At 41.6% G+C, this 27,564-nt stretch overlaps 1 protein-coding gene and 1 pseudogene across 3 annotated transcripts; one reads left to right on the top strand and one right to left on the bottom strand.

The window, feature by feature from the left end:
• CNR1 (cannabinoid receptor 1) lies at positions 1 to 27,399 on the top strand. 3 transcript variants are annotated; one of them, XM_070496437.1, is made up of 3 exons: positions 321 to 1,552; positions 2,992 to 3,074; positions 21,361 to 27,399. In XM_070496437.1, the coding sequence occupies exon 3, from the start codon at positions 21,424 to 21,426 to the stop codon at positions 22,840 to 22,842; it is 1,419 nt and encodes a 472-aa protein (XP_070352538.1). In that variant the 5' UTR covers positions 321 to 1,552; positions 2,992 to 3,074; positions 21,361 to 21,423; the 3' UTR covers positions 22,843 to 27,399. The 3 variants fall into 3 exon arrangements, with proteins under 3 accessions (XP_070352539.1, XP_070352538.1, XP_014690025.1); XM_070496438.1 differs by lacking the exons at positions 321 to 1,552; positions 2,992 to 3,074 and adding an exon at positions 1 to 124; XM_014834539.3 differs by lacking the exon at positions 2,992 to 3,074.
• LOC106826944 (dolichyl-diphosphooligosaccharide--protein glycosyltransferase subunit TMEM258 pseudogene) lies at positions 16,221 to 20,080 on the bottom strand (annotated as a pseudogene).
• Positions 27,400 to 27,564: the final 165 nt, after the last annotated feature.

The following is a 27,564-nucleotide window of genomic DNA, read 5'->3' as shown; positions in this document are numbered from 1 at the left end:
TCCCCTAATTTCTGCCGCGGCCGCCGGGCGCACCGCGGATCCCCAGGCGCCTGCGGCGGCTGCCCCCGAACCCCGCGAGGCCCCCGCCCGGCCCTGGAGGGGGGCGTCCTCCTCCAGCGAGAAGGTGCGAGGAGCGGGGCCCCCAGGCGGCTGGGGAGGGGGCGCGCTGGGCGGGGAGGCTCAGAGTCAGCCGCCTACGGAGCCCAACTGTTTGCAGCCGGGGCCGGGCGGGTGGGGCGCGCCCGAGTGGTCCGCGCCGGGCGGGGGCGGCGGGGGCGGCGGGGGCGGGAGAAGGCGCCCAGCGGGGAGCCAGGCGGAGCCCCGAGGGTGGAGGACAGGTGGCCGCGGGGCCGCCGCCAGGTAGCAAACAGCTCTGGGGCTGCGCGACGCTGTCCCAAGGCTTCGCCCGCCCCCGGGCCTGCCATGCTGCTGCCCGCCGCGGGGGCGGCCTAGGGTAGGGGCCGTGGGGCCCGAGGCCGCACCCCCGGGCCAGGAGCGCCTCGATCTCTCCCCTTCGGCTCCCCTTCCCCTTCCGGCTGAGTCCGCTGCCCCAGACGTGACCCCCGCGCAAGGTGTTGGCAGTGCGCGCAGCCGGGGCGCGCGTGATTAATGGCCCAGAGGTCGGGGCGGCGCAGGCACGAACCCCTTCTTGGCTAGGCCAGGGTGTGAGGGTATCCGGGAGCAGAGCCAGGTCATGGCAGTGGGGGCCCCCAGGACCGCGGCGGCGGTGGCGGCGGAGGAGGAGGAGGAGGAGGAGGAAGAGAAGTAGGTGACGTGGGTCGGAGAGGCTGGTCCCCTCTGGCCCCGGGGCCCGCGCAGCGGCGGGTCCGCCGCGCCAGCAAAGTTTGGAGCCACGGGCGCCGCGCTGCGCAGCGCGCGGGTCCCTCCCCGCGCAGTTCCCTCGGCGGGGTCTGTGCCGCCGCCGCTGCCAGGGCAGGACAAAGGCTCATTAACACGTGATGGGACCGCGCTTCATAAATGGGACTGGAGCGAGAGGGAGCCAGAGACAGAGCGAGAGCGGAGGGAGAGGCAGGGACCGCGCGCGCTGGGCCAGGCGACAGGCGCCCGAGCTGGCGGTGACGGGTGGCCCCACGCCGGGCCAGGCGGGGCGAGCGGGAGGACCCAGTAAAGAGCCCGGGAAAGGGGCGAGGCTCGCGGGCGGAGGGGACGCCAGTCTCTGTCGCTGTCGCGGGCTGGCGCTGGAGACAGGGGACGCCGGCGCGCGGGGAGCGCGGACCGACTGACTTATTGACCGACCGACGGAGGCACACCCCGCTCACCCCACCCCGCCTCGCCTGCATCCCAGCGCCGGCGCCACCTCCCCCTCGTTACTCCCCTGGCCACCCCTTCCTTCTCCACTTCTTTTCCGCCTCTGCCTCTCCTTGGCTCCCGCGGCGCCAGTGCCTACTCCTGGCCCGGGCGGGGCGCCTCGGCTCCCTGCAGAGCTCTCCGTAGAGTCAGGGGGGACATTTCGTTCTGGCGGAGAAACAGCCCCTGCGCTGGGCGAGAGGTGCCGAGGGAGCTTCTCCCCGAGGACCGGGGGATGCGAAGGGTAAGACCTGGCAGAGTTGCGTTTGGAAATACTTTTCCGCCTCCAGCCCCCTCGGGTACTGACCGGTGTGGTCCCCAAGTGCCCTTCGTGGAGTTCTTATTCCGTGTGAGCGAATCGTGCGTCGGTGTTTACTTAGCTGTATAGCCCCAGCCTGTTAACTGTGGTCTGTGCTACTTCTGGAGATTTCTACCATTTACTAGTTATTGAATGTGTGTGCACCTGGCTCTCTGTATGCACTGATTGTGTGTTCGCGGAAAATGTGTAATTGTGCATGTTTGAAAAACAGATGCTTGAGCTGGTGCTTAATGTCTATAAACCATATCAGCAACGAAGTCTTCCCAGAGAAATACATCGATCTCTGCAGCAAACCTAGAAACTGTCGCAAGTAAAATATAAATGTCATATAAAGAAATGTATGTCAAATAAACTTTTGACATAAAAAAGTATAGCTACAGAAACCACTCTTTTTCGAGGAATAATCAGTGTGCATTTAACTAGTATCTGGATTTGAATGTTGATGGAACCATTTAACTCAGAACTAGCCATTAGGTGAATAAAGTTGCTGTGTTTTTAAAAGACATCGCTTGCTAAGGCTCACAGCCATAAATGGATCACGGCCTGAATGCAAATATGTTTGCTGTGATAGACGTGAGAAACTGTCATTTGGTCCTTTGAAAGTTTAAAAGCAACATGCATGTTTCTAATTTTAGTTTTAAATTGAACAGATGAGAAGAAAAAATTAGTAACCTATTAATCATTTTGTCCCCCATCTTTTTTATTTTTCTTCACATAAGTGCTATTCTTGCCTTTGTTGTTTTCTTGGTATATTAAGCATCCTTGGGCATTTAATCCAATAAGAGATTAAAACACATTTACTGATTTTAAAGGTGTTGAAAGATATCTCTGTGGGTCCTATGAGTTCTCCTTATTTTTATTACCAAGTTAACATTTTTTGAACAATGGGAGAAATGCAATTTCTTAGCAGAAACTCGGTGGACATTGGGTATCAGTGGAGTGACCACTGCCATTAATCTATTTTGCAGAATATTGAGAAGCTCAGAGCAACCAACCTTTAAGGTTCCCCTAGGACTTTATCTGATTTAAAGTGTTGCTTTTCTAATCCCACCTTACTGACAGTTTGCAAGGGAAGATACACTGATTGATTTTTTTTCTCTGTCCCTTTTTTCCTGGTACTCCTTCCCCTCCCCCACTCTCTAACTCAGTTAAGAGCAAGTTTATCAAAATAAAAGGCCCTCTATAGTTTCTTAAGCAAGACAGATTATTTTTTGATTATATCCATACATGAACAGAATCCATGCATCTCCGGAATGTTAAGTGTTGCATACCACAGACGGTTAATTGTGGGTGCAATAGCGGTTGCCACAGTTGGGCGAGAGACTTGATGATGGACATGGTTTTTAAAAACTAATTCATTTTAGGTTCTCAAGAGAACTTACTGTAAACGGACTCTTTTTGTTCCAAAGATGTCTCCCACTCCAGGCGGGGAGCAGTCTTGGCTGAGGTATGTATCAAGTGTCTGATGGGGAGAGGTCTCATTGTGTTCCTAAGTCTCCGTGGGGGTAAAATAATGCCACAGGGGGAAATGCCGAGTTCTGACCTTTCAAAAATAAAATTACTCTGCTTGCATACTAGTTAGGCAGGCAAATTAGATATCCATGCCCCCTGATTTTAATAGATAGCATCAGTATACATGCATTTAAAAAGAATGTGATGCTTCGTCCTCTAACTAAACCATAAGTGATAGTAATTCATTGGTGTGTAAAGTTTGACATTCTGGTGGAAATCCGATCTCACGTTGGAGTGGTCCTGGGCTTTGTTTGTTATCCACTGTTTTCTGTCTTTTTCTGTTATCCTTTTCCCAGTGGACTGTGTGCCTCGCTGTCTCGCCTGTGAGGTTGTTCTTCTCTAATAAGCCTAGCTGCAGGAGCAGTGTGTTCTTTTTGGCATTTCAAAATGTTAAAATAGTGAAATTGTTAAATGTTACCAAGATGAAACTCCTGGGAATGAAATTCTCCAGAAGAACCACTATGTTTGTGGCATGTTACAGTCTTTTCCAAAAGAAAACTCCTTGAATCAGTTTACCTATTTTCTCAAGGAGGAAGCAGCCCCATTGATTGTGTTGATAAGTCTTTAGTATGCAGTGTCAGCTTATTAATTACTAAGGCAAAGCCTGAAAAACTCTTTCAAAGCGATCGTATGACATTCTTCTTTGCTTTGACTCAGAATTAACATTAACCACCCGGAAATTTAGACAGGCTCCTTGGTTGTCTTGCATATTAGTATTTGGAGTTAGAATGGAATACTTTGCTTTAGAAGAATAAACTGTTATGAAATGGAATTTATAATCGCAGTTTATAGTTCACCATGCTTACCAAATGTTTCTTCCCAGCAAACAGTTGGCCTAATAAGGAAAGGGATTATTTCCCATAATTAGCTCTCCAGGAATGCTGCAAAAAGAGTAATAAATTGAATTTGGAAGTACCTAACGACACTTGATGAGTAAAACAAGATTTGGTTATAGCGTCTTGAATTTGGTTAGTAAGATGGAGCCTGTCCTCTAGGTTGCTGCCTGTTATTCTTGGGGTAATTATGTTAGCTCAGTTGCATGAAGAACACAGATGAGAGCTTTCATTCCTGCAAAAAAGGATGCCGTGTCTCCACCAGTGTAAGTCTGTCTCTTCTATTTTTGTATTCATCACTTTCTAATTGAACTGACAAATTAGTTAGAATGAAAGCAGCCTTTGGGTTTAAATTATTTATAATTCTGCTTTTGACTCTGAAACAACCTGGACTCAACATTGTTTGAAAAACTGTGCTGGGGCCAGGTTTATATGTTGCATTATCTACATTTTGAGGGACCACAGCTCTGCTGATATTTCTTTTCTTGACTGAAGATTGGCAGACAAGTTAAAGAAGAGGAGGAAATCAAAACCAATTGATGTACCTTGTGTTGGCGAAATTTTAACTTCTTATTTTCCCGCCGTGGATCTCCAGCTCTTTCTGAGTCCTGTTCTCATAATAATATTAACTTGATAATATAACTGCCTGAATGCTGTTTTTGGGGGTTGGGAGATTCAACACTTGGCCACTGAATTGCTATTTAATGTTCCGATAACTGTTTAATTCACTTATCTGTATATTCTTAGATTAGATTGGATTAACTAGAACATAGATCAACTCAAATTTCTTTCAGATACTTTCTGGACTAAAAGAAACAATAAATATATCATCCAAAATATATGTAATATCAAATTATATGCTGCATAATTTTAGATAACCATGTGTAAACACACATTTATACATATGTATGAACAAACTTTTCATAGATGTATTTCATGACCGAAGTAAAAATTAAGACATCTATATATTTGAACATATAATCCAGATTTTAAGTAAATACTCCAAATTTGGGGAAATGTCCGAATTCAGGGCAGCTATGCAGATGGACACTGAAGACTCAAGGTTGAAGGAGTATCCACCTTGAAGCAGAACAAGGCCGTTCTTCTTTTCCAGTATAGTGGAAATTCCTTCCAGTCCCATGTGTTCGAAGAATCTTGCAAAGATGCCAGAATGGGCATAACCACATTTGAGTGTAGTTTTATCATACGCACTAATTGATAGGTTTAACACAGTTCTCACCAATCTTGCTAATTGTTTATTATTTTGGGAAAGAAAGTTGAAGGAAAGTTGGAAGAAAATATACAAAGTTATTACTATATCACAAAATGCATATTACCTACTTCTATTTGTTATATATAACACACATGCTAATGCTATCACAAGTAAGTTAAAAGTATAGGAAATTTGTGAGGGGGGAGAGCGGGGGGGGTGTGTTTAGCGGTTTTCCAATGCCTCTCTTGCCGCTGCTCAAGTGTTTGATGTTAGATGAACTTCTGTCTCAAACAGGCCTGCATGGATAATAGGTATGCTGATGACATATCAGTAATAATAGGTCAAAGCCATTACATAAAGTAATCAGTGTGATTACCTCTAGTTCTTAACATAAAATATTTACTAAAAGCTTTCCTGGGTCGTATTTCTTCACTGAACAGGGTGCCTCATGGAAAATAAAGTGCATTGCATTATAGTAGTTATCCTAGGACAGTTTCGATTGCAAATATATTCTTGATCTAGTTTTCATGGAAATTTTCCATATATTTGAAGTATTTTCCATATAGATTATAAATGAATAATTTGGGGATGCCTCTAATTTGAAAGTTTCATTTGGCAAGGTTAATTTCGTAACCTAGTGAGCGTGGAATTCTCGAGCTTCATAGTTGTGTTTGGATGGGTTTTTGAGGGAAGAATTGTTTACTCACCAAACCTGAGCAAATGGGCCTGGCAGAGTCCTAGCAGTTGTTTTGGAATACTATGAATTCTGTTTTAGCCCCAGCTGGAGAAATGTTCACACCTGCACTTTAGGAAAGCTTTCAGAGTTTTGCTTTGTATGTTTGGTTTGTTTTCTTATGTTTTTGAATATGTGAGTTGAGACTGGTTAGATAGGAATGGATATTTTTTAGCCAACTCTTTTTTTAATCCATTGTGCTATTGCATTAGGCTCTGTACTTTTGAAGAAGATTCCTAAAGTAGATTTTGCATTTTTTGAATGCAACAAGGAATTTAAGTTCCCTTTTCTCCTAACACGGATGGCAAACCATTTTTCCCTAAGAGTATAAGATTTTGTTATCTAAGGTCTTGTTTTTCCACTCTAATTTAGGTTCTTAATTGTTTAGAGTTTGCATTCATTGAAATTTGACATCTTTGACTGGGTTCCTTACCACCATTATCAACTCTGAAGAGCATTTAAAAATTTTTTTAACTTCAGGAGATAAAGTGCAGTATAGTTTCCTAAATTTGACAGTGTAATATCTATTTTTTTATTCCTACTAGCAAATTCCATGCTATTGCTTTTTAAAGAAAAGCAGAGGCATTTTTCAAAGATGTGCCAGGCAATCTGTTGTGGTAGTTGAATATACTGGCAAATGCTTTCACAAACTGTGTATGTCGGTAGTATATTTAAATATAATTAAAATAAAATATACTAAGGAAATAATGTTTTTCAAAATTTATGTTGAAATGGGAAGATTCCCCTCTTTCATCATTTCTTCATCTGTTCTTGTAGATCATATATTTAGAGAAGAAAATTGGGATCAATATGAGTTCTGTAAATTCAATTAAGTTATAAGGAGTTTTACATTTAAATGGTGCTAAATTCCAGTATGCTTTTTTAAAAATGAATTTCTACTTTCACATATGGGCATTTGTACTAGGAAATCTTATAACATTGATTTCTGTTGGTCAAGAGGCTAACAAAGATGTTTTTAACATAGCAAGTGAACCAATATCATAAGTGATATGCCTTTGTCACTCTCGTTTGCTTTTTACTCAACTATATTTAAAAATAAGTCAACCTGACTTCTTCTTTATAAGAGAGACTTAATTTAGTGCCACTATGATCTGTGTATTTTGGTTTATTCCAGTGTAGCTTGTTAAATGGACCAGATTCTCAACTCATTTTAATGCATTGCTACCAGAATTTGTAAATGTTTTCTCTAGCTTTTGTATAAGTTGTGGTGAGGAAGCCCTATGCATGTAGAGGAAGAGGAAAGCTAAACAAATTAACACATAACCAAAGTAAGCAAAAGAGTGTCCAAAGAATTCCGTATCTTTGCATAGGGGGGAATTTGACTTTGGAAAATGTACAACTACTTTTGAAAATTATATCTAAGTTCTTACAAATTAAAAAAAAGAGGACATCTTGGAATGATTTTAGTCATCGCCTAAGGAAACTAATTATGAGTAATCGATGATCCTTTTTTATTGATGAAATAATTAGAGAGGGAACAGTCTGCCCAGAGTCATAGATTTAAGTGCTTTGGGATACATTTCCACATATATACTTTCAGGTATTTGTGAAAGATACTTGCCAGCTATAAGCAGTGTAAATTGCATAATTACCAGGGTAATTCTGTAGGATAATTTGCAATGGATCTGCAGTATGTGGACCTACTGCAAAATTTCCATTTTAGTGTGTCGTTTTCTGGGTTCATCTCCTGTGATACATTACTTTACGGTTTGGGGAAGAGAACAGAATCAGAAACAGAAACATTTCCATCTTAAAAAAAATAAGCTGGAATGTTGACTACTTTTACTTTTTTCCTATTCTTTTATGCTCAGCAATCCTGGGTCCCCTCCCGATGGTGTTGAAAGAAATGGCTAGCAGGCCTATAAAACTTGGCATGGACTTTGTAAATAGAATTAGGAGGAAATGGTGTGGAGCTCTTAGTTTATGTCTGCGCACTGGGTATGTACATATATCTTGAAGCTACTTTTTTTTGCCGGACAAAATATATAACAATAAGTTTCTTGAAAAAATGCCGAGGAGCCCTGAATTCTACGCTGAAAAACCTTGAGAAGTTCCCCACTCCTGCTTATGTTCAAGCTAGACTACATCTTCTATTCCAATCAAATAGAAATACCTTGGTTTTAAATCTTCTGTGGACAACGACTTTATCACGAGCAGGCCCCCTTAGCAATTCATTTTGTTGATCTAAAAACCTATACTCATAGAATATTCTTTCTTGCTATCTAACCTTAATTCTTCTTAAAGCTTAATTCTATTTTCCTCCCTCATTTAGTCTTTTTCATAGGTCTCCATAATTTTGAACAGTGTTTCTTTAGCTTTAGAGTGTGTCAGAATCTCCTGGAGGCCTTGTTAAAACACAGATGCGCCCCAACCCTAGAGTTTCTGATTCTGGAGGTCTGAGGTGGAACCTGAGAATTTGCATTTCTCGTAAGTTCCCAGGTGATGCTGAAGCTGCTGGTTGGGAGACCACCCTTTGAGAACCAATGATGTATAAAATAACTCTGCATGCACTTACATACCGCTATGTGACTTCTCAGAGTCTTCTTTAAGATGCACACTGGAATTTCCAGCCCATTCTCACCTATCTTATTTCCTAATTCTTTATCTTCACCTCACTTTTTCTGAGTATTTTCAGTTCCTCAGCTGTGTTCAAAAATCACACAATTGCATGACACACACCCTTCGAAGGGTTTGACCTTGAATGAGTTCAATAGAACTACCTCATGGTTTCAGTGGCATAAACATTCTATACTTGCATCCAATTTGCATGCTTACTTCTTAATCGTAACTACATCTCCAGAGCATATTTAGCCTCTTTACTGAAACTTAGCTCTTCCAGTTCTGTTTGTATGTATTTATTTGCATCTTGAAGGCATATTTTTCTATTTATGTCTTACATTATTAGTACACACTGAAAATTTTTTAACATTTCAAGTAAGAGATACATAAGTACCTGGTTTTCAAAATTGTGTTTGAAGGGAACCTTGAAGTTACACAATAATAAAAACTTATTTTAAATTATTCCAGTGAGAAAATGATAGAAAGGAAATTGAATTATTTAGAAAGCTACTGTATCCTTGATTTGTATGAGTATTTGAACAAAAATTCACTTCTCTTGTGGAATATTCCATTTTAGCCCTGTAATAATAGAAAATAATTTTCTATTCTTTTTTATCACAGAGTTATGACCATGTTGGTGATTTCACATTTGAAAATTGGAAAGCCAAATGTATCATAAAATAGAAATGAGTTGAGTTTGTTATTAGAATTGATTTTGGGCTCCTGAGACATTCTCATCTTACTTTTAGCATCTCTTGGCGTAAACATATCATTTGTTTTTAGTAGAACTACTTTCCTCTACTCATTCTTAATTACTTTCTTGAGGCAGAATTCCAAATATTCACAATTAATTTTTATCAATATATTAAGTTTTCTCAATGCCCTTTTGCCCCAGAAAAGCAATTAGAAATTTCGTTTTTGTAAGCAGTGGTGATAATCCATTTTAACCCTCCGTAACATATTTTCTTATTTATGTTTTAATTAATTCAGTTGTAAAATGCATAAAATGTTGTAGCAGGAGAAGTTGCTCAACCAAGGCAAGAACTGTGTCCACTGAATAGAGTAACTAATTGATTCCTGAGGGCTTATAAAAAAAAAGGCCACTCCATCTAGTGGTTGAATTTTCACATAACTTCTTTTACAAGTGTGTATTGAAAACACGCTTGCATATGGAGAAACCCATTTGGGAAAGATCAATGCATAATAATATGCATGTGAGGGAAGAAAAGTCCATTATGATCATAATTTCATATATTGTCTTTGAAAGTCTATAAACAGCATATAATTAGGATTCATTCGGGGTTGTGCATGTTGCAATGTCTCTTTATATGTCATTGTTATATGGGTAAACGTTGAACTTCATAATACACACCCAGGCTAAACAAGGATGGGGATGAAAGGTAAATACCTGATGTTTGCCCATAACCTCCATTTGTCATCAGAGTCACTTCTGTTTGCTACTGAGATAAAGATCCTGGGGTAAATAATTGTTGATGTCTTTCATGTAACGTTTACATTTGGGCAGTTTTTTTCAGATGGATGTTTGTATGAGACCAAGACTCAGGTTTAATTCCCTAACGATCAACTGACTTTATACCAGGGAAAACTATCCCCAGTTAAAAGCCATTCTGCTAAGATAGATCTGCGATGTTGCCAATGCACACGAACATTGATTTAGTAAACAGGTATTGAGTCCCTACCCTGTGCCAGGCACAGTACCAGGCAGAGGACATGGAAGGCCAGATAAGATGGGGCCCTACTCCCAAGGTGTTTGTGATCTGAGGGGTTTAGACACAAGAAAGACTGCTACAGAATGACTCAGCAGTACCATCATCTCTCATGGGAGAAAACCTGAAAGCATGTGTAGGAACGGGGTTTACACAACCCGGTACTGATATATCATATGTCTGTTACATGTTTGCGTACCCTGTTCCAGTCTGTCACCAGTGGGAGGGGAAGAACAGATAGGGGGACTTTACTTGATGGGGTGGGGTAAAATAGAGAATCATTTCCCTTGTATCCTTGACCCATATCCGTTACACAGGTGTGACACGTGGATAATGTCTATATTGTCTGTAGTGCTAGGCACAGAGTACACACCCAATAAAAATGTGTTACATGAAGTGTGGAAGGGCCTATCACTTTATATCCACCAGCCTCATTGCTGTAGTAACACGGCTTTGTGTCCTTCGGGCACTGCGAGTCTGTCACAAGTACTTTCTTGTTGGAGCCTTGCTAAGGTTTACAGAATTTATTCTGCCTTGATTCTAGCAAGATCTTAGGAACTGGCCACAGAGAGTCTTGTTCCCTCTGGGTCTAAGAAAACCACACTGCTCATGTGGGAAATTGAGTGATTTCAAGTGAGTTTGAATTTCTCCATATGGGGAATGAATGTTTCAAGCTTTTGTTTACTAATAACCATCATGTCTCATTCAGACTGAAAGAGGGTGCCCTCTCCATTCCTTGCTGGTATTGTGGAAACTCATTACTGTCCGCAATCCTCACTATTGACTAATGAAGAAAAAAAATCTACCTAATTTTAAAAAATAGAGGGAAAGACAGGTTAGATTTTATTTATTATGAGCCAATAGTCATGGCAAATAAGGTGCTAATCCAGGGTTGGGATTTATAGTTTATAGTTAATTGTCATACTTTGTCCCTGAAGACCATGGGGCAAGGATGATTTGCAAGTGCTATGGGCAACCTTTCTGCTGCCAACAGATCATTCTTTCAAATTTTAGCTGTTCACTGTGTAAAATTATCATGTACTATTTATTACCTTCTTTTCCCAAAATCAATTCTTCCCCCTCCCTTAGAGATGGAAAGGCGAGTGTCTTATTAAATGGCTCCCGGACCTCGAAGTTAAGAGCAAGACTTCAGTTATGTTGACCTGGGTTGATGTTCTGGCTCTGTGTCCTCTAGGTGGAGACCTTGAGTGAAGGGTTTACCTCTCTACACTCAGTTTTCTCCTGTAGAATAGGGATTGTAATGGCACCTAATTCATGGAAATATTAAACAAAACTAATATATATGCTTAGCATGATGCCCGGCACATAAACTTTCAAATGTTTCTTATTGAAAATATTTGGGAATTGGAATTTTCTCTATTATGTATTTAATAACCGAAATCACCCCATTGCTCTGAGATTTGAACCTGGAGAAACAAGACTTGGTTTCTGGTTGGACTTAATTTGTATGCTCATGGATTCAAAGAGAAAATCCCCTTCATTGCAGAATGAATGAAGAAACTGAAAAGTAAGCGGCACCATTGGGCAACATGTGGCACACTTTAACTGCTGCTGTCGTTGGTAGTGAACTATAAAGATAATCTGTCTACTGGGTTCTACGTATGTTATGGACCAGAATAATATATTGCTTTTGGCTTTTAATGACCAAACCTCATATGCAAGATAAAGACAATTTTATGGAGTATTTTAGATATGGGCCAGGCTTCTGTTGAATTGAAAAGTTGTCAGCTCTGTTTCAAGGCAAAGCTGCTTCAGTTATGCTCCATTACTTTCTTTACAGATTATGTAGAAAAAGTATCTCTCTAAAAAAATAAAGGGAAAAAGAAAAGTTACTTCTTAGTAGGAAACAACAGAGCAAAATTCAATGATAAATGGAATTAGTTATAAAAGCAAATCATTTCATTTGTAGCCTTAATTTGCCTCTGTGATATGCTTTTCTTTGGCATCACTGCCTGACGGTGAGTGCTAATCTGATAGCATTTAAAGGCATCATTTCTTGAGCCCTGAAATTCTTTAAGTTTTAACAAGCCTTAAAATGTTAAATAACTAGGCATACTTCAGGTTAAATATGAACAGAAATATAGCCTTATAGATGTCTTAATATTTGTTTAGTTTATATTAGTTGATATATTTTTATGAAAAATCCAACACTCACTGATATTGCTAGTAAGAATAGTCCAGAGAAAATAGTACATTTAATAAGTTCTATTCTACGTTACAAAATATATGAAAAGCTAAAGCTTTGAGAACCAACTGAGCATTACCAGCGTAATGGAATTTTCGTTTATGTATGGGAAGAGGAGCCAACATTAATACAAGGAAGAAGAATTATGTATTTTTGGCTGAATTATCAGGATAATTAAGTCAATCCTTTATTTCTCTTTGCTATAGAAGATGATACAAAAGGTTACCAGACTAATAATTCCAAAACTCTAACAGTTAGGTAAGAGTTAGAAAATACTCAATTGCCCATTCAACTGTAGCAGAAATATCATTCATCAAGTTATGATGTTGGCCCATGAGACCTGCCATGTATATTGAGGACATGACTTAGACTAATGCTATTATAAGAGTCAACTAAAATTTTCCCTACTAACTTTAGAGAAGTATTTAGAGAAGCAAGTTATTTTTCTTGATCAGATTAGTAGAAACCAGACTCGTTCCCAGAAATAAATGGAAAATAACGAACAAATATATCCACTGGCACCCTCATTCTCTTGAACCCTTCACAGGGCTCTTTTACAAGGCTAGCCAAGCAGAACAACACAGAACCAAGGGAGAGAGTACAGAAGACAACGAGGGTAAGCAATGGCCTGGAATTCTTGCATTTGATATCCTGGACTCATCAATAGAAACTGTGAGCTCGGTATTGTCTCTTTAAAGCATTTATAAGCTTAGAATATTAGAGAAGGAGCCAACGGGCTGATACAGTCTGTAACTATATCGGGAGCATCAGTCCTTTTGATGCTTTTAAAGGGTTTTCTGCCTTCCTGGACGTGACATCCTGCAGGAAGCAAATATTGCCTACTCTCTGTTCCCCCAGAGATGCTGCACAGGCCAAGACTGCAAGCCTTTTGACTCCAGATACAACAGTGATAAATCTCTAAATTATTAAAATGTCTCTCTAAAACAAAGAAGGTCTTCAGTAGGGCAATGAAGACTAAAATAACCTGCTATTAAATTATACTGATACAGAAAAGATTCTATTTGAAGTCTTGTTTTAAGGACTTACTCCATGCTCACCCTAATGAGAACATGGATGTTTTATAGCCTTAATGGTTATAGAAACAAAGATACAGGCTCTGGGTAGACTTTTTAAAAAACTCCATGCTGTTGCCATTTCCATAAAATTTCTTTGATGATATCATAGCCTGCCAGGCGATGTGTAAGTTTGGGGGTGGTGGATGGAGAGGCGAGTGTGCAAATGGAGAGGCGGACAAAAAAACAGGTGATGGTATTCTAAAATCTTGAAGTTTTTAAAAAATAATAGATCCAACACATTAAAATAGTTTTATTGTTATAAAGCTTATAAAGTTATTGTGATTTATAGGTTCATTTTGTGAGAATATGTTGGTTACATTTTTAAAAGCAGAATTCTAGAAAAATCTCCTTAAATGTCATCCAGTCATTTCTTTTACTATAACTGTAACAAAAACTTCTTCTTTAATAGGTGCATGTGTGCATGTTGCTAAAAGTTTCCAATTATGATTTTCCCAGTAGCAAACAAAATTAATGGCAGCTTCACCCCTCAAAGCCTAAACTATATTACTAATGAATCCTCAAAGAAAACTCTCAGTGCAAAAAACAATCAGGTGGAAATTACTGTAATAATCCGAATGTAGAAATAAAGGAAAGGCTCGCTGAAATGTGGAGAACAGTTTTCCTGCCATGATCCCATTAACTGTGAAAGTAGCCTGTGCACAGTGGTATTTTGACATGACTAAGATCCTTGAGCCACACAAAATCCATGTATATTTTTAACTGTATTCTTTCACTAAAGTTGGCTTCTGTTGGACAGAAATTACTCTATATCTCATAACCACACCATACCCTGGTTCAGATTTAACGACCTGGTTTGTTTTAATGAAAGTGCTCGGTCACATTAAAATGGGAAATTGTGATCACATATGTGATGATCTTAATAAAGAGTCAATCACAGGCACACATGTTTTGCTTTTCTGGAATAAGGACTGTGATCCTTTGACTTCACTGAAGAAGCTTTGTAGCTCTTCCAGATACTAAAATTTTAATCCCCTTTTTTTTTTTTTTTTTTTTTTTTTGCTTTTTCTCCCCAAATCCCCCCAGTACCTAGTTGTATATTTTAGTTGTGGGTCCTTCTAGTTGTGGCATGTGGGACGCCGCCTCACCATGGCCTGGTGAGCGGTGCCAAGTCTGCGCCCAGGATCCGAACCCGCGAAACCCTGGGCCGCCCAAGCGGAGCGCACAAAACTAACACTCAGCCATGAGGCTGGCCCCTAAGATTTTAATCCTTAAGGCCATGCCCATGGGAAGATTTACCTAGATGGGCTGGGATAGGACACAGTGATCTGGTAGGAGGTAGTCAATTACTATTGACAAAATACCTTAATTTGTGTTTGTAGGAAGCTAGAAGACGTGAATATAACACAAGATGCAAAATGGCTTTATCCTAGTTACTGTTAATCCTTAAAACAGTGCTGAAAGTCCAAAAGCAGAAGCTCTGAAGTCTGAGAGACGTGCGTTCAGCTCCAAACTCCTTATTTTCTGGACAGTTTATTTAACGTTTACTGACCTCCATTTCCTTGTCTGTGAAATGGGAATTATAAAGAAGCAGCTGACAGAGTTGTGATGGCAATTTAGTGACAGAATATACGTAGAGTCTCTCAAATGCCTGGAATATAATAGACGTTCAATGAAGTTTCCTCCTCCGTCCCCTACGTGTGTATCTTCTATTTGCTTCGTGCTTTAAGTGCTGAGACAAAAAGAAAAATTGAATAAACAGCTTATGATCTGATTAAGGCAGTGAATTATCTTGAAATATAATTAATAATATATGGCAAAGAGCCATAGTACTAAGTAACAATAATAATAATATTGAAGACAGATTTTGTGCTAGGCACTATGTCGAGTGCTTTAAATGCTTTTGTTTTTTCCATTTAATTTTGAAAACAATTCTGATTTTGGCCTCCTCCTCCTCCACCTCCTGCTTCTCCTCCCCTTTTTATGGATAAAATACTGGGGTTTAGAAAGATTAGCTACTTGCCAATGTACAGGTCTGACACTAATCTTGGTCTGCTAACTCCTGGTTGAGTGTTCTCTCCATTACTGGTGCTCTGACTGGCTGGAGCGAGTGGAGGTAGTGTAATAGCATCTCTGTCTTTGGTGAGAGGGATCGTGTATCACGAAGGTTAAAAGCAGCTCCAGACCCGTGCTGTCCAATATGGCAGCCACCACCACATGTGGCTGTTAAGCACTTGAAATGTGGCTGGTTCCAAATGTTGAAATGATAATATTTTAGATACATTGGGTTACAGAAAATATATTATTAAAATTAATTCTCTCTTTCACCTTTTTCTTTTTACCTAGATACAGAAACTTGAAAATTGCATATGTGGCTGGCATTGCATTTTTATTGGATAGCAGTGCTCTAGAAGGAGAATATATAGGTTCATTCTGGTTCCACCACCTGCTAGCTGGGCGAATGGCAAATTACTTACCCTCTCTGTGCCTTTCATCTGTACAATGGAGATAATAACAGCACTCACCTCATAGGGCTATTCTGAACATAAACAGTTTGATACACCTAAGAGGCTCAGGTTGCCACCTACACATAATAACCTCCCAGTAAGTGCTTAAAAAGGGAAAATCAGCAAGACTTAGTGGTCCACCTGGTTACAGAGGCCAAGAAGGAGGAAGCATCCAGGGTAAGTCTGAGGTCTGAGCTCAGGGGACTGGAAAGATTATTCACAATACCATAAGAAATGGGAAAGACAACATGACGGAAGGTAGTTTACTGCAGCATGATTTGTAATAGCCGAGATGATGAGTAACCTAAAGCTGCATCCGTAGGAGGCTGGTCACATTCGTCAACAGATCCTTAAGGCAGCTGCTAAACGGAGGGAGGATTCGTGGACTAATGTGGAACTGTGTTCACGTATACTTTTAAGTGAAAGAGCAAGGTGCAGAACAGTATGTGAAGTCCATTAGCGTTCATTAAAAAGAAAGTGAAGACAGAATGAACACATAGATGCTTGATTACGCATGGAATATCTCTGGGAAGAGGAACAAGGAGCTTCTTGCCTCAGGAGGAACACTGGTTGGCTGGGACAGCGGCATGAGAAAGGTTGACTCTTGGCTGCATATCCTTCTACACTTTTTGAATTTGGAATCGTATGAATGTGATATACACATGTAAATAATCATAATTTAAAATAAATTGGTTTTTTAATTGGGAAGTGTGAAGAGAGAGTTAGTTACTTGAGAGAAGATGACTTAGGGATGGAGGCCTTGGACCAGCTCCCGAGAGCTGCTTGGACATGTTGAGCTCAAGCTTTGGTTTTCAGGCCAAATATCGTTGAATTAATTACCTTTCTCTCCTCTAATTTTAAGAAAAGGCAGATATTATTAACTCACTGTTTTAATGCATCAGTTAATAAAATTCAACTGCCACCTGTTAGGTTCACGTGAACATTTCTGAGGGAGCCTAGCTTTCTCTCTCTCGTCTGCTATCTTGTTGTCAGGCTGGTGAATCATGTAAGAAAAAAAAGACGCCATTCCTGTGCTTGGAAACCACATTCTAGTTACGGAAGTAAATACATAAATTCAGGATTAAATGATATGATGAAGCCTATAATAGAGAGATAAACTGAGGGAATTAGTTCTGCCTGGGGGGAAGGGCTGGTCAAAGAGAACTCAGAAAAGGAGGTTACTTTGGCACTAGGCCTTGCAAGAGAAATCTAACAGAGAGCTTGGAAATGAGTATGTCAGACAGAGGGAGGGGTAATTGCACAGGAGGAAGGTGTGCAAGTGTGATTCAAGGAGCAGCAAGTCCTCTCCCGGCCAGTAAGCTGTGTGTTTAAGTTTGGGTGGGAGTTGAGAGGCCAAAGTTAGATTTGAGGCTGTGCCAGGACCATTAACAGTTCTCCCAAACTGGCTATCTTCTGTGCCCCTCTGATCATGGGAAAACTTTCCAATGTAAATGGGGTGGTTTAGCAAATGTAAGTTTGCAAAGAGCGAAGTTGACTCAGGAGACAGCCCAATGGTGGGGCGCATAGGACATTTTCTGGAAGAGAAGATGATGTGGGAAAGGAGATGATAGACAGATAGCTAAACAGGGACCTAAGGACACTTGAGAGTTAACAGTTGGAGCCAGGGTGAGGTTGGGGACTCAGGAGAGATTTTAGGTGAAAGAACCAGGAAGCACTAGGCAACCAGCTTGGCTGTTGGACTTCAGACTGTTATTCCTGCATCCTTTACTTCTATCCCCAACAACTCCCTATGTCCCTGGACGCTGCCTGACTTCGTTCAAATTAACAGACTCCCTGTGCTGTGTCTCTGTGTGGTCTGTACACTAGTACTCCTGCCTGTGGTCAGGTGGTTCCAGCTCCTGTGTGCCTGGTTCTAGGACAGTGCAGTGAGGGTGAGCAGAACCCGTTCAAAGCCTGGACTAAGGAAGAAGGTGTAATTACCTGAGTGATGACAGAAGTTACCCATGGAGGATTTGGGGTCCTCGGCTTGGTGGTGCCTCCATATTGTCCTTACAGGCTACACTGATCATGTGAGAGGGCTACAGGGAGGGGCTGGAGGAGCTAAGGGAGCCCTCCTGACAGACCCGTCACACCTGTCTGATTACCACCTGCAAAACATTGCCCGTGTTCTTGTTTGCTTCTCTGCAGCCAAAGTTGCCCAAGTCATCTGGCTCATTCCATGAGTATTTAGCCTAGGTAATCGTTACATAGGCAGCTTTCATGGTGAGAGGAGGGCAAAAGGGGTAAAGGAGCACTTATGTATGGTGACAGATGGAAACCAGACTGGGTGGTGAACACGATGCAGTCTAGACAGGAGCAGAAATATAATGATGTACACCTGAAATTTACACAGTGCTATAAACCAATGTGACTTCAATAAAATAAGGGAAAAAAAGGTCAATAACCTCACCTATACAGAGCATTTTTCTAGCGCAAATGGGTTGGGCAGCTATTTAAGCTGGATATTTTGATTCAAGTTTCATGCTTATTTATTTCCCATTATAATTAGGAGCACCCCTCCCCCACCTTGGATAGGAAAGGACCTTTTTTTCTATTTTGAAATACATATATTCAATCAACCAACTTTTTTAGGGCCCCCTTCTATTTGTCAGGCATTATGCTAAATGCTATGAATAAATACTAAGATAGATAAAGTCCTTCCCTCAGAGAGCTTACACTCCAGTGGGTGGAAGGAAGGGGCAGAACAGATGCAAACACAGAGAAATTAGAAAATTTAGTAAGCGCTACAATAGAACTCTATTTGGATATTCTGGGAACTCCAAAGAGGGCCCTTCATCTGCACATGGGAGCAGGGGAGTTACAGGAGGTAGTGTTGACCATGCAGAGGGAGAGGAAGGGTCTGAGTGGAAGAGCGTTAGGAAATAGTGGGAGCAAAAGCACTGAGTGGAAGAGCAGTGGATTTGGGGTTTTGGTGGTTTGTGGAGCTGCATCTGGTCCAGCCCGAGTGGTAAGGCCAGGGGCGGTGAGAGGAGGATTGGAGAGAGAGGCCAGGGTCCACCACCCTGGGAAGCCATTACCAGATGTCTTCCTGCAGGGGTAGAGGTGGAAGTGGAGAGCTTTCTGCTCAGGGAGATCAGCAGGTGGAGAACTCTGGGACAAGCGAGCGAGGGTCAGATCCGAAAGGGGCTCAGCTGGGCAAAAGAGAAGAGCTGCATGTGGTGAGGCTGCAGAGCATGGGCCTGAAGGGGAAACGCCCTGCACAAATTTGAACTTGGTCTTTGGGGTAAAGAAGTTGAAATGGGGGAGTCACACACTCAGGTCTTTCATGGAGGCCACTGCCGCCACTGTTTGGCAAGTGATCAAAGGGGCTGGGTCCAGAGAAAGGCAGGAAAACTGTGAGGCGGGGCTCTAGTTCTGGTGAGCAGGGATGGTGGCCTGGACTTAGGGGTGGCAGAGTGTGGAAGGGTGGGCCACATTTAACACATTGTGCCTGTTCCAAATTACTAACAAACAGAACAAAAACACATCGTGACACTTAAGGTATTACTTTTAAATTGTTTTCTTTGCCTCCGTGTCCTGTCTCCACCCACACTAATCCTACATACTCTTGGCATAAGCATCTTTCCCTTGGGGAAGCCTCCTTCAACCCCCTAGACTGGCTGCTCCCACAGCATCCTGTATGTCCTCAGTCATAGCTGTCATCATGCTTTCTCATAATTACAGCGTCAGCTGCCTGTCTCCTCTGCTACGCTGTACTTCATGTGATCAGGGACTCTTTCTATTTTTTATTTGCTCACACATCTGCCTTTACTGTGAGCAGCAGGTAGGACACTTCCACCAATAGTGAAAAATTTAATTTACAGAAGCAGGGATCCAGTGCGGCCCCTGCTTGGAACCCTTGGGAGCTCATATGTCGATGCTGACCCAGAGCAGCAAGAAGAGGACTCCAAAGAGGACTCCAGAGAGCAAGGCCACCAAAGAGGTGAAAAGCTCCTTGTAGATATCTGAGTGTCCGTGGTGGAGGTGACCCTATAAACGAAGAACCAGGCAGCAAAGAACTTGCTAGCGGCCAGCAGCACCACAGTCAGACGGGGGAAGACAGCTTGTTCGCTGGGCTGGCGTGTCTGCTCATGGCCTTGGGCACCATTTTGCCAGGCTCAGGGTAATCCACTGCTCTGCCACCAGAAGAAGGACTCTTTCTTGATGCTCTTGTGTTCCCAGTGCCTAGTGCAGTGCCTGGCACATAGTGGGTGCTCCATAATTTGCTGAATGGATGAGTAAATGAATTATTAATTCAGACAGGTAGAATCTCTGCATTTTCACAGGAGGACTCAGAACTTTATAGCTTGTTCCAGGATAATGACTATCTTTTCTTCCCCCGAGTATAGTGTGATATGTTTAGGAACAGCAAAAAGATAATTGGTAAATAAAATATTGGTTTTATGATTATTTTAATTATTATAGATATCATTCAGTACTTCTATTTTTTATAAGCGAAAGAGCATAATAGTCACATTTTGAACAAACACTTATAAACAGTCAAATCAATTCTCTGCCTGTTTTTTTCGAAACAAAACCAAATTGCTTAGCTTGGAATTGAAGAGCCCTTAACATCTGGCCCCCTCCTCTCCGTCGTCCTTATTTCCGTCCACGTGTAAAGCCTCGGATGCTCAGGCCTGTGTCCTGTTTTCAGCGTGTTGTGTCGCTGCACAGCGGGCGGGGGGCGCTGTCAGGCAGCGCTGTCCGTCATCACTCCTTCCCAGGGTTAAAGAGCCTGGTCTGCTCTGGAGGCTCAGTGCAAGGTGGCCCTTCATGACATTTTTCTTCGTTGGTGTAGACAATTTAGAAGTGCCTCTGAGCCTGGGCTCAGTCCAAACTTCTCCCCTGGGTGAGGAGACTTGCCTGATGGAGTCGGAACTAGACCCCGGATCTTCCGCCGACGTCGGGCGCTTCTTCTGGTTCCCGGCAGTCTCTTCCTCCGCCTTTCCACTTAACGCAGCTCATTCCCGATTCTGCGCTGTCTTGTCCTTTGGTTGTCTTGTACGTTGTCTTACTTGTGTGACAAGGTGATCAAAGTCTTCAAGAGCAGAGATTGTGTGACACGTTGTTGCTCTCCCCTGTTCCTACCAGCGTTAGGACACTGTGTGTATGTGATAGTAACACAGTGACTTAAATCTGCGCAGAAAGCTTAAAAGAAGGAACATATGTTTCTAGTGTATCCAAATACATCACCAGCTTTGGGTGGCTTTTCTCTAACTAAGTGCCTGACTCATTTTGTTGATTGAATCTGATTTTACCTATGTTCAGAGTGGAGAATGAAATAACACGATGGTACATGTTTGGGATGTTTACAGGAGAGTTTTTTTTTTATGTATATACTCTCCTGGTTTTCTCACCATTCAGCTTGTTTGTTTTCCCTCCCATTAGGATTCCCTGTTGCGGGTCTCTTCCTCAGTCGTTTGGAGTTTGGCCTAATCGAAGACGGAGGTTATGAAGTCGATCCTAGATGGCCTTGCAGACACCACCTTCCGCACCATCACCACAGACCTGCTCTATGTGGGCTCAAATGACATTCAGTACGAAGATATCAAAGGCGACATGGCGTCCAAATTAGGGTACTTCCCACAGAAGTTTCCTTTAACTTCCTTTAGAGGAAGTCCCTTCCAAGAGAAGATGACTGCGGGAGACAGCCCCCAGTTGGTGCCAGCAGACCAGGTGAACATCACCGAATTTTACAACAAGTCCCTTTCGTCCTACAAGGAGAATGAGGAGAACATTCAGTGTGGGGAGAACTTCATGGACATGGAGTGCTTCATGATTCTGAACCCCAGCCAGCAGCTGGCCATCGCCGTGCTGTCTCTCACACTGGGCACCTTCACGGTCCTGGAGAACCTGTTGGTGCTCTGCGTCATCCTCCACTCCCGCAGCCTCCGCTGCAGGCCTTCCTACCACTTCATCGGCAGCCTGGCGGTGGCCGACCTCCTGGGGAGTGTCATTTTTGTCTACAGCTTCGTGGATTTCCACGTGTTCCACCGCAAAGATAGCCCCAATGTGTTTCTGTTCAAACTGGGCGGGGTCACAGCCTCCTTTACTGCCTCAGTAGGCAGCCTGTTCCTCACAGCCATCGACAGGTACATATCTATTCACAGGCCCCTGGCCTATAAGAGGATTGTCACCAGGCCTAAGGCCGTCGTGGCATTTTGCCTGATGTGGACCATCGCAATTGTGATTGCTGTGCTGCCTCTCCTGGGCTGGAACTGCAAGAAACTGCAATCCGTTTGCTCAGACATTTTCCCACTCATTGATGAAACCTACCTGATGTTCTGGATTGGGGTCACCAGCGTGCTGCTGCTGTTTATCGTGTATGCGTACATGTACATTCTCTGGAAGGCTCACAGCCACGCAGTCCGCATGATTCAGCGTGGCACCCAGAAGAGCATCATCATCCACACATCAGAGGATGGCAAGGTCCAGGTGACGCGGCCCGACCAAGCCCGCATGGACATTAGGCTGGCCAAGACCCTGGTCCTGATCCTTGTGGTTTTAATTATCTGCTGGGGCCCTCTGCTTGCGATCATGGTGTATGATGTCTTTGGGAAGATGAACAAGCTCATTAAGACGGTGTTTGCATTCTGCAGCATGCTCTGCCTGCTGAATTCCACCGTGAACCCCATCATCTATGCCCTGAGGAGCAAGGACCTGAGACATGCTTTCCGGAGTATGTTCCCCTCATGTGAAGGCACTGCGCAGCCGCTCGATAACAGCATGGGGGACTCTGACTGCCTCCACAAACACGCCAACAACACAGCCAGCATGCACAGGGCTGCGGAGAGCTGCATCAAGAGCACGGTCAAGATTGCCAAGGTTACCATGTCTGTGTCCACAGACACGTCTGCTGAGGCTCTGTGAGCCTGACGCCTCCCTGGCAGCACAAGAAAAGAAATTCACTTTTTTTTTTTTTAAGCTCAAAATCTAGAAGAGTTTGTCGTCTCATCGGTTATATTTTTTTAAGTTTACCATGCTTGGTGAAAAGGTGATTGTCACCATGATCAGTTGTCAGTTCTTTAACGTTTCAATAGTGTAGGTACTCAAACTCGGTTCTCCAGGGGTTTACTGTGAAGAAAGCCTATTGCTTAAGTGACTGGAACGTTCTTCAAAGTCTCAATGAAATAGGAGAGAAACCTTTGGCTATACAATTTGAAGTCTAAGTACCCATAGAAAAATGCCATCAAATGCGTATTGCCTTTGTAACCACAACTTTCATTATAATGTGAAATGTGTTTGTCCGTAAGTATCAGAGATGTCCATTTTTACAACAGTTATAGTACGAAAGTAGAACTATTTTGTAAAATGTGTTGTGTCCTGTAAGATGCGTATCAGTGTTTACTATGTGTTATTTATATTTGTCTAGTTCAGCAAAACTGAAGGGTAGACTTTTATGAGAATAATGGAACACAAGCAGTGGATATATGCCAATGAGACCACTTTTTAAAAAATTATTGCCCATGATATAACTTTAGAAACCTTAATATTTTTTCAACTATCTCTATTTAAATTTGACACCGAAATAATCATAAAGGTTTATTTTTCTGTTAATACAACAAGAAGAATTTGAAGACTCTCCAAAGTATTGAGAATTCATTGACACAAAAATTTGTTAGCGCTGCATTTTCATACAAGGACATTTATTATCTTCTGGATGATAGCTGTTCTGTTGAGTGATGGATTACAATCCGATCTGAAGAGAGAAGGCATATTGACTTTTTGGCTGATATCTCTGACTTTCTTTAGTATTTAGCTATTACTGGATCTCTTAAGACAGCATGTGTCAATCTTAATGTATATTATTATCACTGTGCAATTGCTGTTTACTTGAAGAGTATTGCATTCTTGTATTCCAGGTTTAAGTAGATTTCATGCCTGGGTGGCCAAGCAACAGTCTTCATTTTTTCTTAATTGAGAAGTGTTGTCTGGATCAGTAAAATTATACTGTGTGTGAGTGTGAATATAAATGTGTGTATGTGTGTGTTTCTATCCTGTAACTGTTACAGTAATGTCATAAAGTGAGAAAACTGTGACCAAGTATGAACTGTACCACTCGCTGCACTCGAGCAATTGAATTCAGTTTCTAAAATTGACTTCTTCCAGAAATCCTGTTGATAAAAATATTGACCGTAAACATTCAGAACCTTCCCTCTTAAGAGATTGGGTCATGTATTCCTAAACCGACTTTTAGGCATTCCCTGAGACCAGTGTTTAGCAAGGAATAATCAATGACAAACATTCAAGTGAAAGTCTGTATTTACAGTGTTAATGTCGGGAAATGAGAGCGTTTGTTTTCTGAGCACCAGTATGGATCAAGTCCACGGCGATTTAAGTCATTATAGGGGAAGTGGTTCTAAAAGACCCCCAATGGTAACATCTTTTGATCACGTGTGTAGGCAGTGTGATCCCAGTTTAAGCAGCACTGTACACCACTTGCTGAAGTAGGACCAACAGGTCTGGCCTTGTGGCTAAGGAGGGCCACCCGGCCGTGGGCAAGACAGAAAAGGGCAGTGAGGAGCCAACACACTCGTGAGTGAGGCCTGGATGACACAGGGCTGCTTCTGTGTTTTGCCCGCATGTCACCGGTGACAGTCCAGCACCTGCTTTGTCTGGGGAGGTTCGGGTCAGGAATAGACCTCTCCTCTCCTGGTTGGCAAGATGTGCTAACGTGCAAGGATGAGCCCGGCTTGCTTTCTTCCTACAGCCCAGTCTCATACTCCTCAGTGGCGCCACAGGGGCTCAGAATTAGGGACTTTCCCAGGAAACTCAACGCTGACAAATTTTACTTACAAACAACCTACTCCTTATCCAGATAAAGCATGGCACCTGCAGGACCTGCGGGCCTAGGACCGTGAAGTGAAGTGGAGCGTGGGCGTTTCTCTGGTGATTTCTAGCTATCTACATACCTGAGAAGCCTAATGGGCAGAGTCTTTTCTTGCAGCATATGGTCTAAGGCTGAGTGTGGCCTGTGGACCAAGCTGGAATACTTTTAATTGTCTGTCTCTACAGCTGGAATCTGCCTGCTGGTTCCCTTACTGTACCTCTCTGTGATATGCAGATGGGGACTCAGGGTGCTAGAGGATTCATAAGATCTCTTTAGAAAGAGAAAAGATTATGGGAAAACTCAACAGCGTCTAGCTTCCATTTAAGAATTGTCCCTCTTTTGTCCTGCATCATTCTGAGTACTAGTCCACATGTCTCAAAACTCGTCTGGCAGTACCAGCTCTCTTCTTACAGCTGTGAAAAGCTGGTGAGGATGAAATTCCTGTTATTGGTAGAAAAATTCCAGGGTTCGTTTTTGAAACTGTATTTGTGTGTGTGCAATGTAGATTTTATAGTGTATTGTGCTTTCAAGATCTAAATCAAATATAATAAATTAAGGGACAATGGGGCTGACAGCACTAACTTGGTGCTTATTGATATTTTAAGAAATATCTGAAGTATCATCATCTATGTATTATACCACTTCATTTTAAAACACTTAAATTACTTTGATTCACTTTGACGCTTTTAATATCATTTCCTAACCCAAGTGACTCAAATGTTCTCCCCAATGAATATACTCATTAGAATCATTAGTATCATTCATTAATTAGTCCACTTACTAGACCCATTAGTTTAAATATATTTAGATTTCAGTAAGTTTTATAAGGTCCAACTTCAGAGTTATCTACTTTCCTCTGAGGGTAACCTGTTTGTCCTGACCATGCTTTTCGCCATCACATATGTCTTCAGAAAGGGCCAAATTCCCAACCTGCTCAATTTCTTCAGAGTATTGATGAATCTTTCGTCCTAGACCAAGTTTCGTTTAGACAAAGAGGGCTGTCTCCAAGAACCTCTAATTTTCCATCGTATGTGAAATATATGTTAGAGAAGCATGGACCTGGGAGAAGCTGCAGACTTATGCCTACGTTTGAGATCATTCCCAGTCCTCCCCATCACTTCGAGTCTGGTTTATCTGGCATTAGGTGTCAAGGAATTCTGTCCACCTTAAACCCATGCTGCGGAAATAGGCCCAACCATGAGATGAGATGAGAATTAGGCCCTGGATGACTAGCATTCTAGTTACTGTCTTGTTGATTAATTTCTGCCATTCCATGTCTGTGAAAGAGACCACCAATATCATGCGCAAAATTAGATTTCTCACAATCTAACTGTATATTTGTATGATATCTTAAAATCTCCTAAATGCTGGGCAATGGCTATTAACAATTGTTTTGCACTGGCCTTCTGATGAAATGTTAACAATGCCTATTGTAACATAGACAAAACATTTTATCTACTGATTTGGGCTGAATGTATGTAAATAGGTTTTAAAAAAGTCAGATATTTAAGCGGTGGCCTACAAATCAGTAATTATCAGATAGGAGAGTTTCTTCACATTGCTGTGGCATCCTGAAAGTTATCTTCACATAAACTTGGTGTACCAGGTCTGCTGGGGATCAGAGTCCCCATGAAAGGAAAACTTTTCTTGTGATAATATGAATCAAGATACCAGATTATCTGGATTCTTGTTTCCGACGTTTCAAGTGGAAAACATAGCTCTTTATTGTCTGTAAATCTAACATTATTACTTTTCCTCTTAGCAAAATATTGTATTGTTAGATGTTTGTTGAGCTGGTAACATCCTTGCAACCGCTGCACTATCTTTGTTAGTAATCTGTATAATACTTTGTACACAAGTACTAGTAAGGTTGTTATTCACTGTAGCTTCAGTCATTGAATTACTATAGCAAAGTAGGACTTCTGTGATATTTACAATGTATTAAGCCCACACTATATTTTATTTCAATGATGTAATTAAATTGTTATTTATTCAAAAAGCAAACATCCCATCATGTCTATTGTCCTAAGTTACCTGGAATCAAATAAAAATTCTAGATTATCAAGAAGAACATAAGATGCCTTTGGATTCTGCCTTATTTCACAGTCTGCTGTTAAAACACTAGGGACTTAAGTTCTAAAAGATTGTTGAAGAAGTGATTTGTTCCCCAAAAGCACTTGTGACTTTAGTTGAGAAATGGGGCAAATTGGATTAATATATTCATTTTCAACAAAGGAAAAACATGTGAAAAGCCATCATTTACATAATAAAGGAAAAAAGCCTATCATACCTTTTTAAAACATTATTTCACCAAAGAACTTAGTGATTTTGCAGTAAATGAAAATAAATGTACAATTCACAATATGTAAATTAAATTGGAACTTAGCAGATTTAATAAAACATATAAAAACTAAAGAATTTATAGACATCATATATTCTGAACCAGGTGAAAGAGACAATTACTTTTCAACATAACTTGTAAAAACTCACGTGATTTTTATTTGAACCATAAGGAAAACAGTTTATCAAATTTATAATGAAGTAAAGAAAAACATTATAATTACTTTTACCATTATTACTGTCTGAAATAAAGTATGTTTGCAGTCAATTTTGAAAGAAGGCTTTAAATTTTTTAAATGATGAATTGGCAAATGTTTGAAAATAGATTATTCTTAATAGTCAAAATTAATCATTCTGCCTCTTTTAGGAAACACTGTGGTTAACTCCATAAGCTGAATGCTTCTACTAAAAAACAAATGACA

Source organism: Equus asinus, chromosome 24, assembly GCF_041296235.1.
Source record: "Equus asinus isolate D_3611 breed Donkey chromosome 24, EquAss-T2T_v2, whole genome shotgun sequence".
NCBI lineage: Eukaryota > Metazoa > Chordata > Mammalia > Perissodactyla > Equidae > Equus > Equus asinus.
This window is presented reverse-complemented; position numbering and strand designations above follow the sequence as displayed.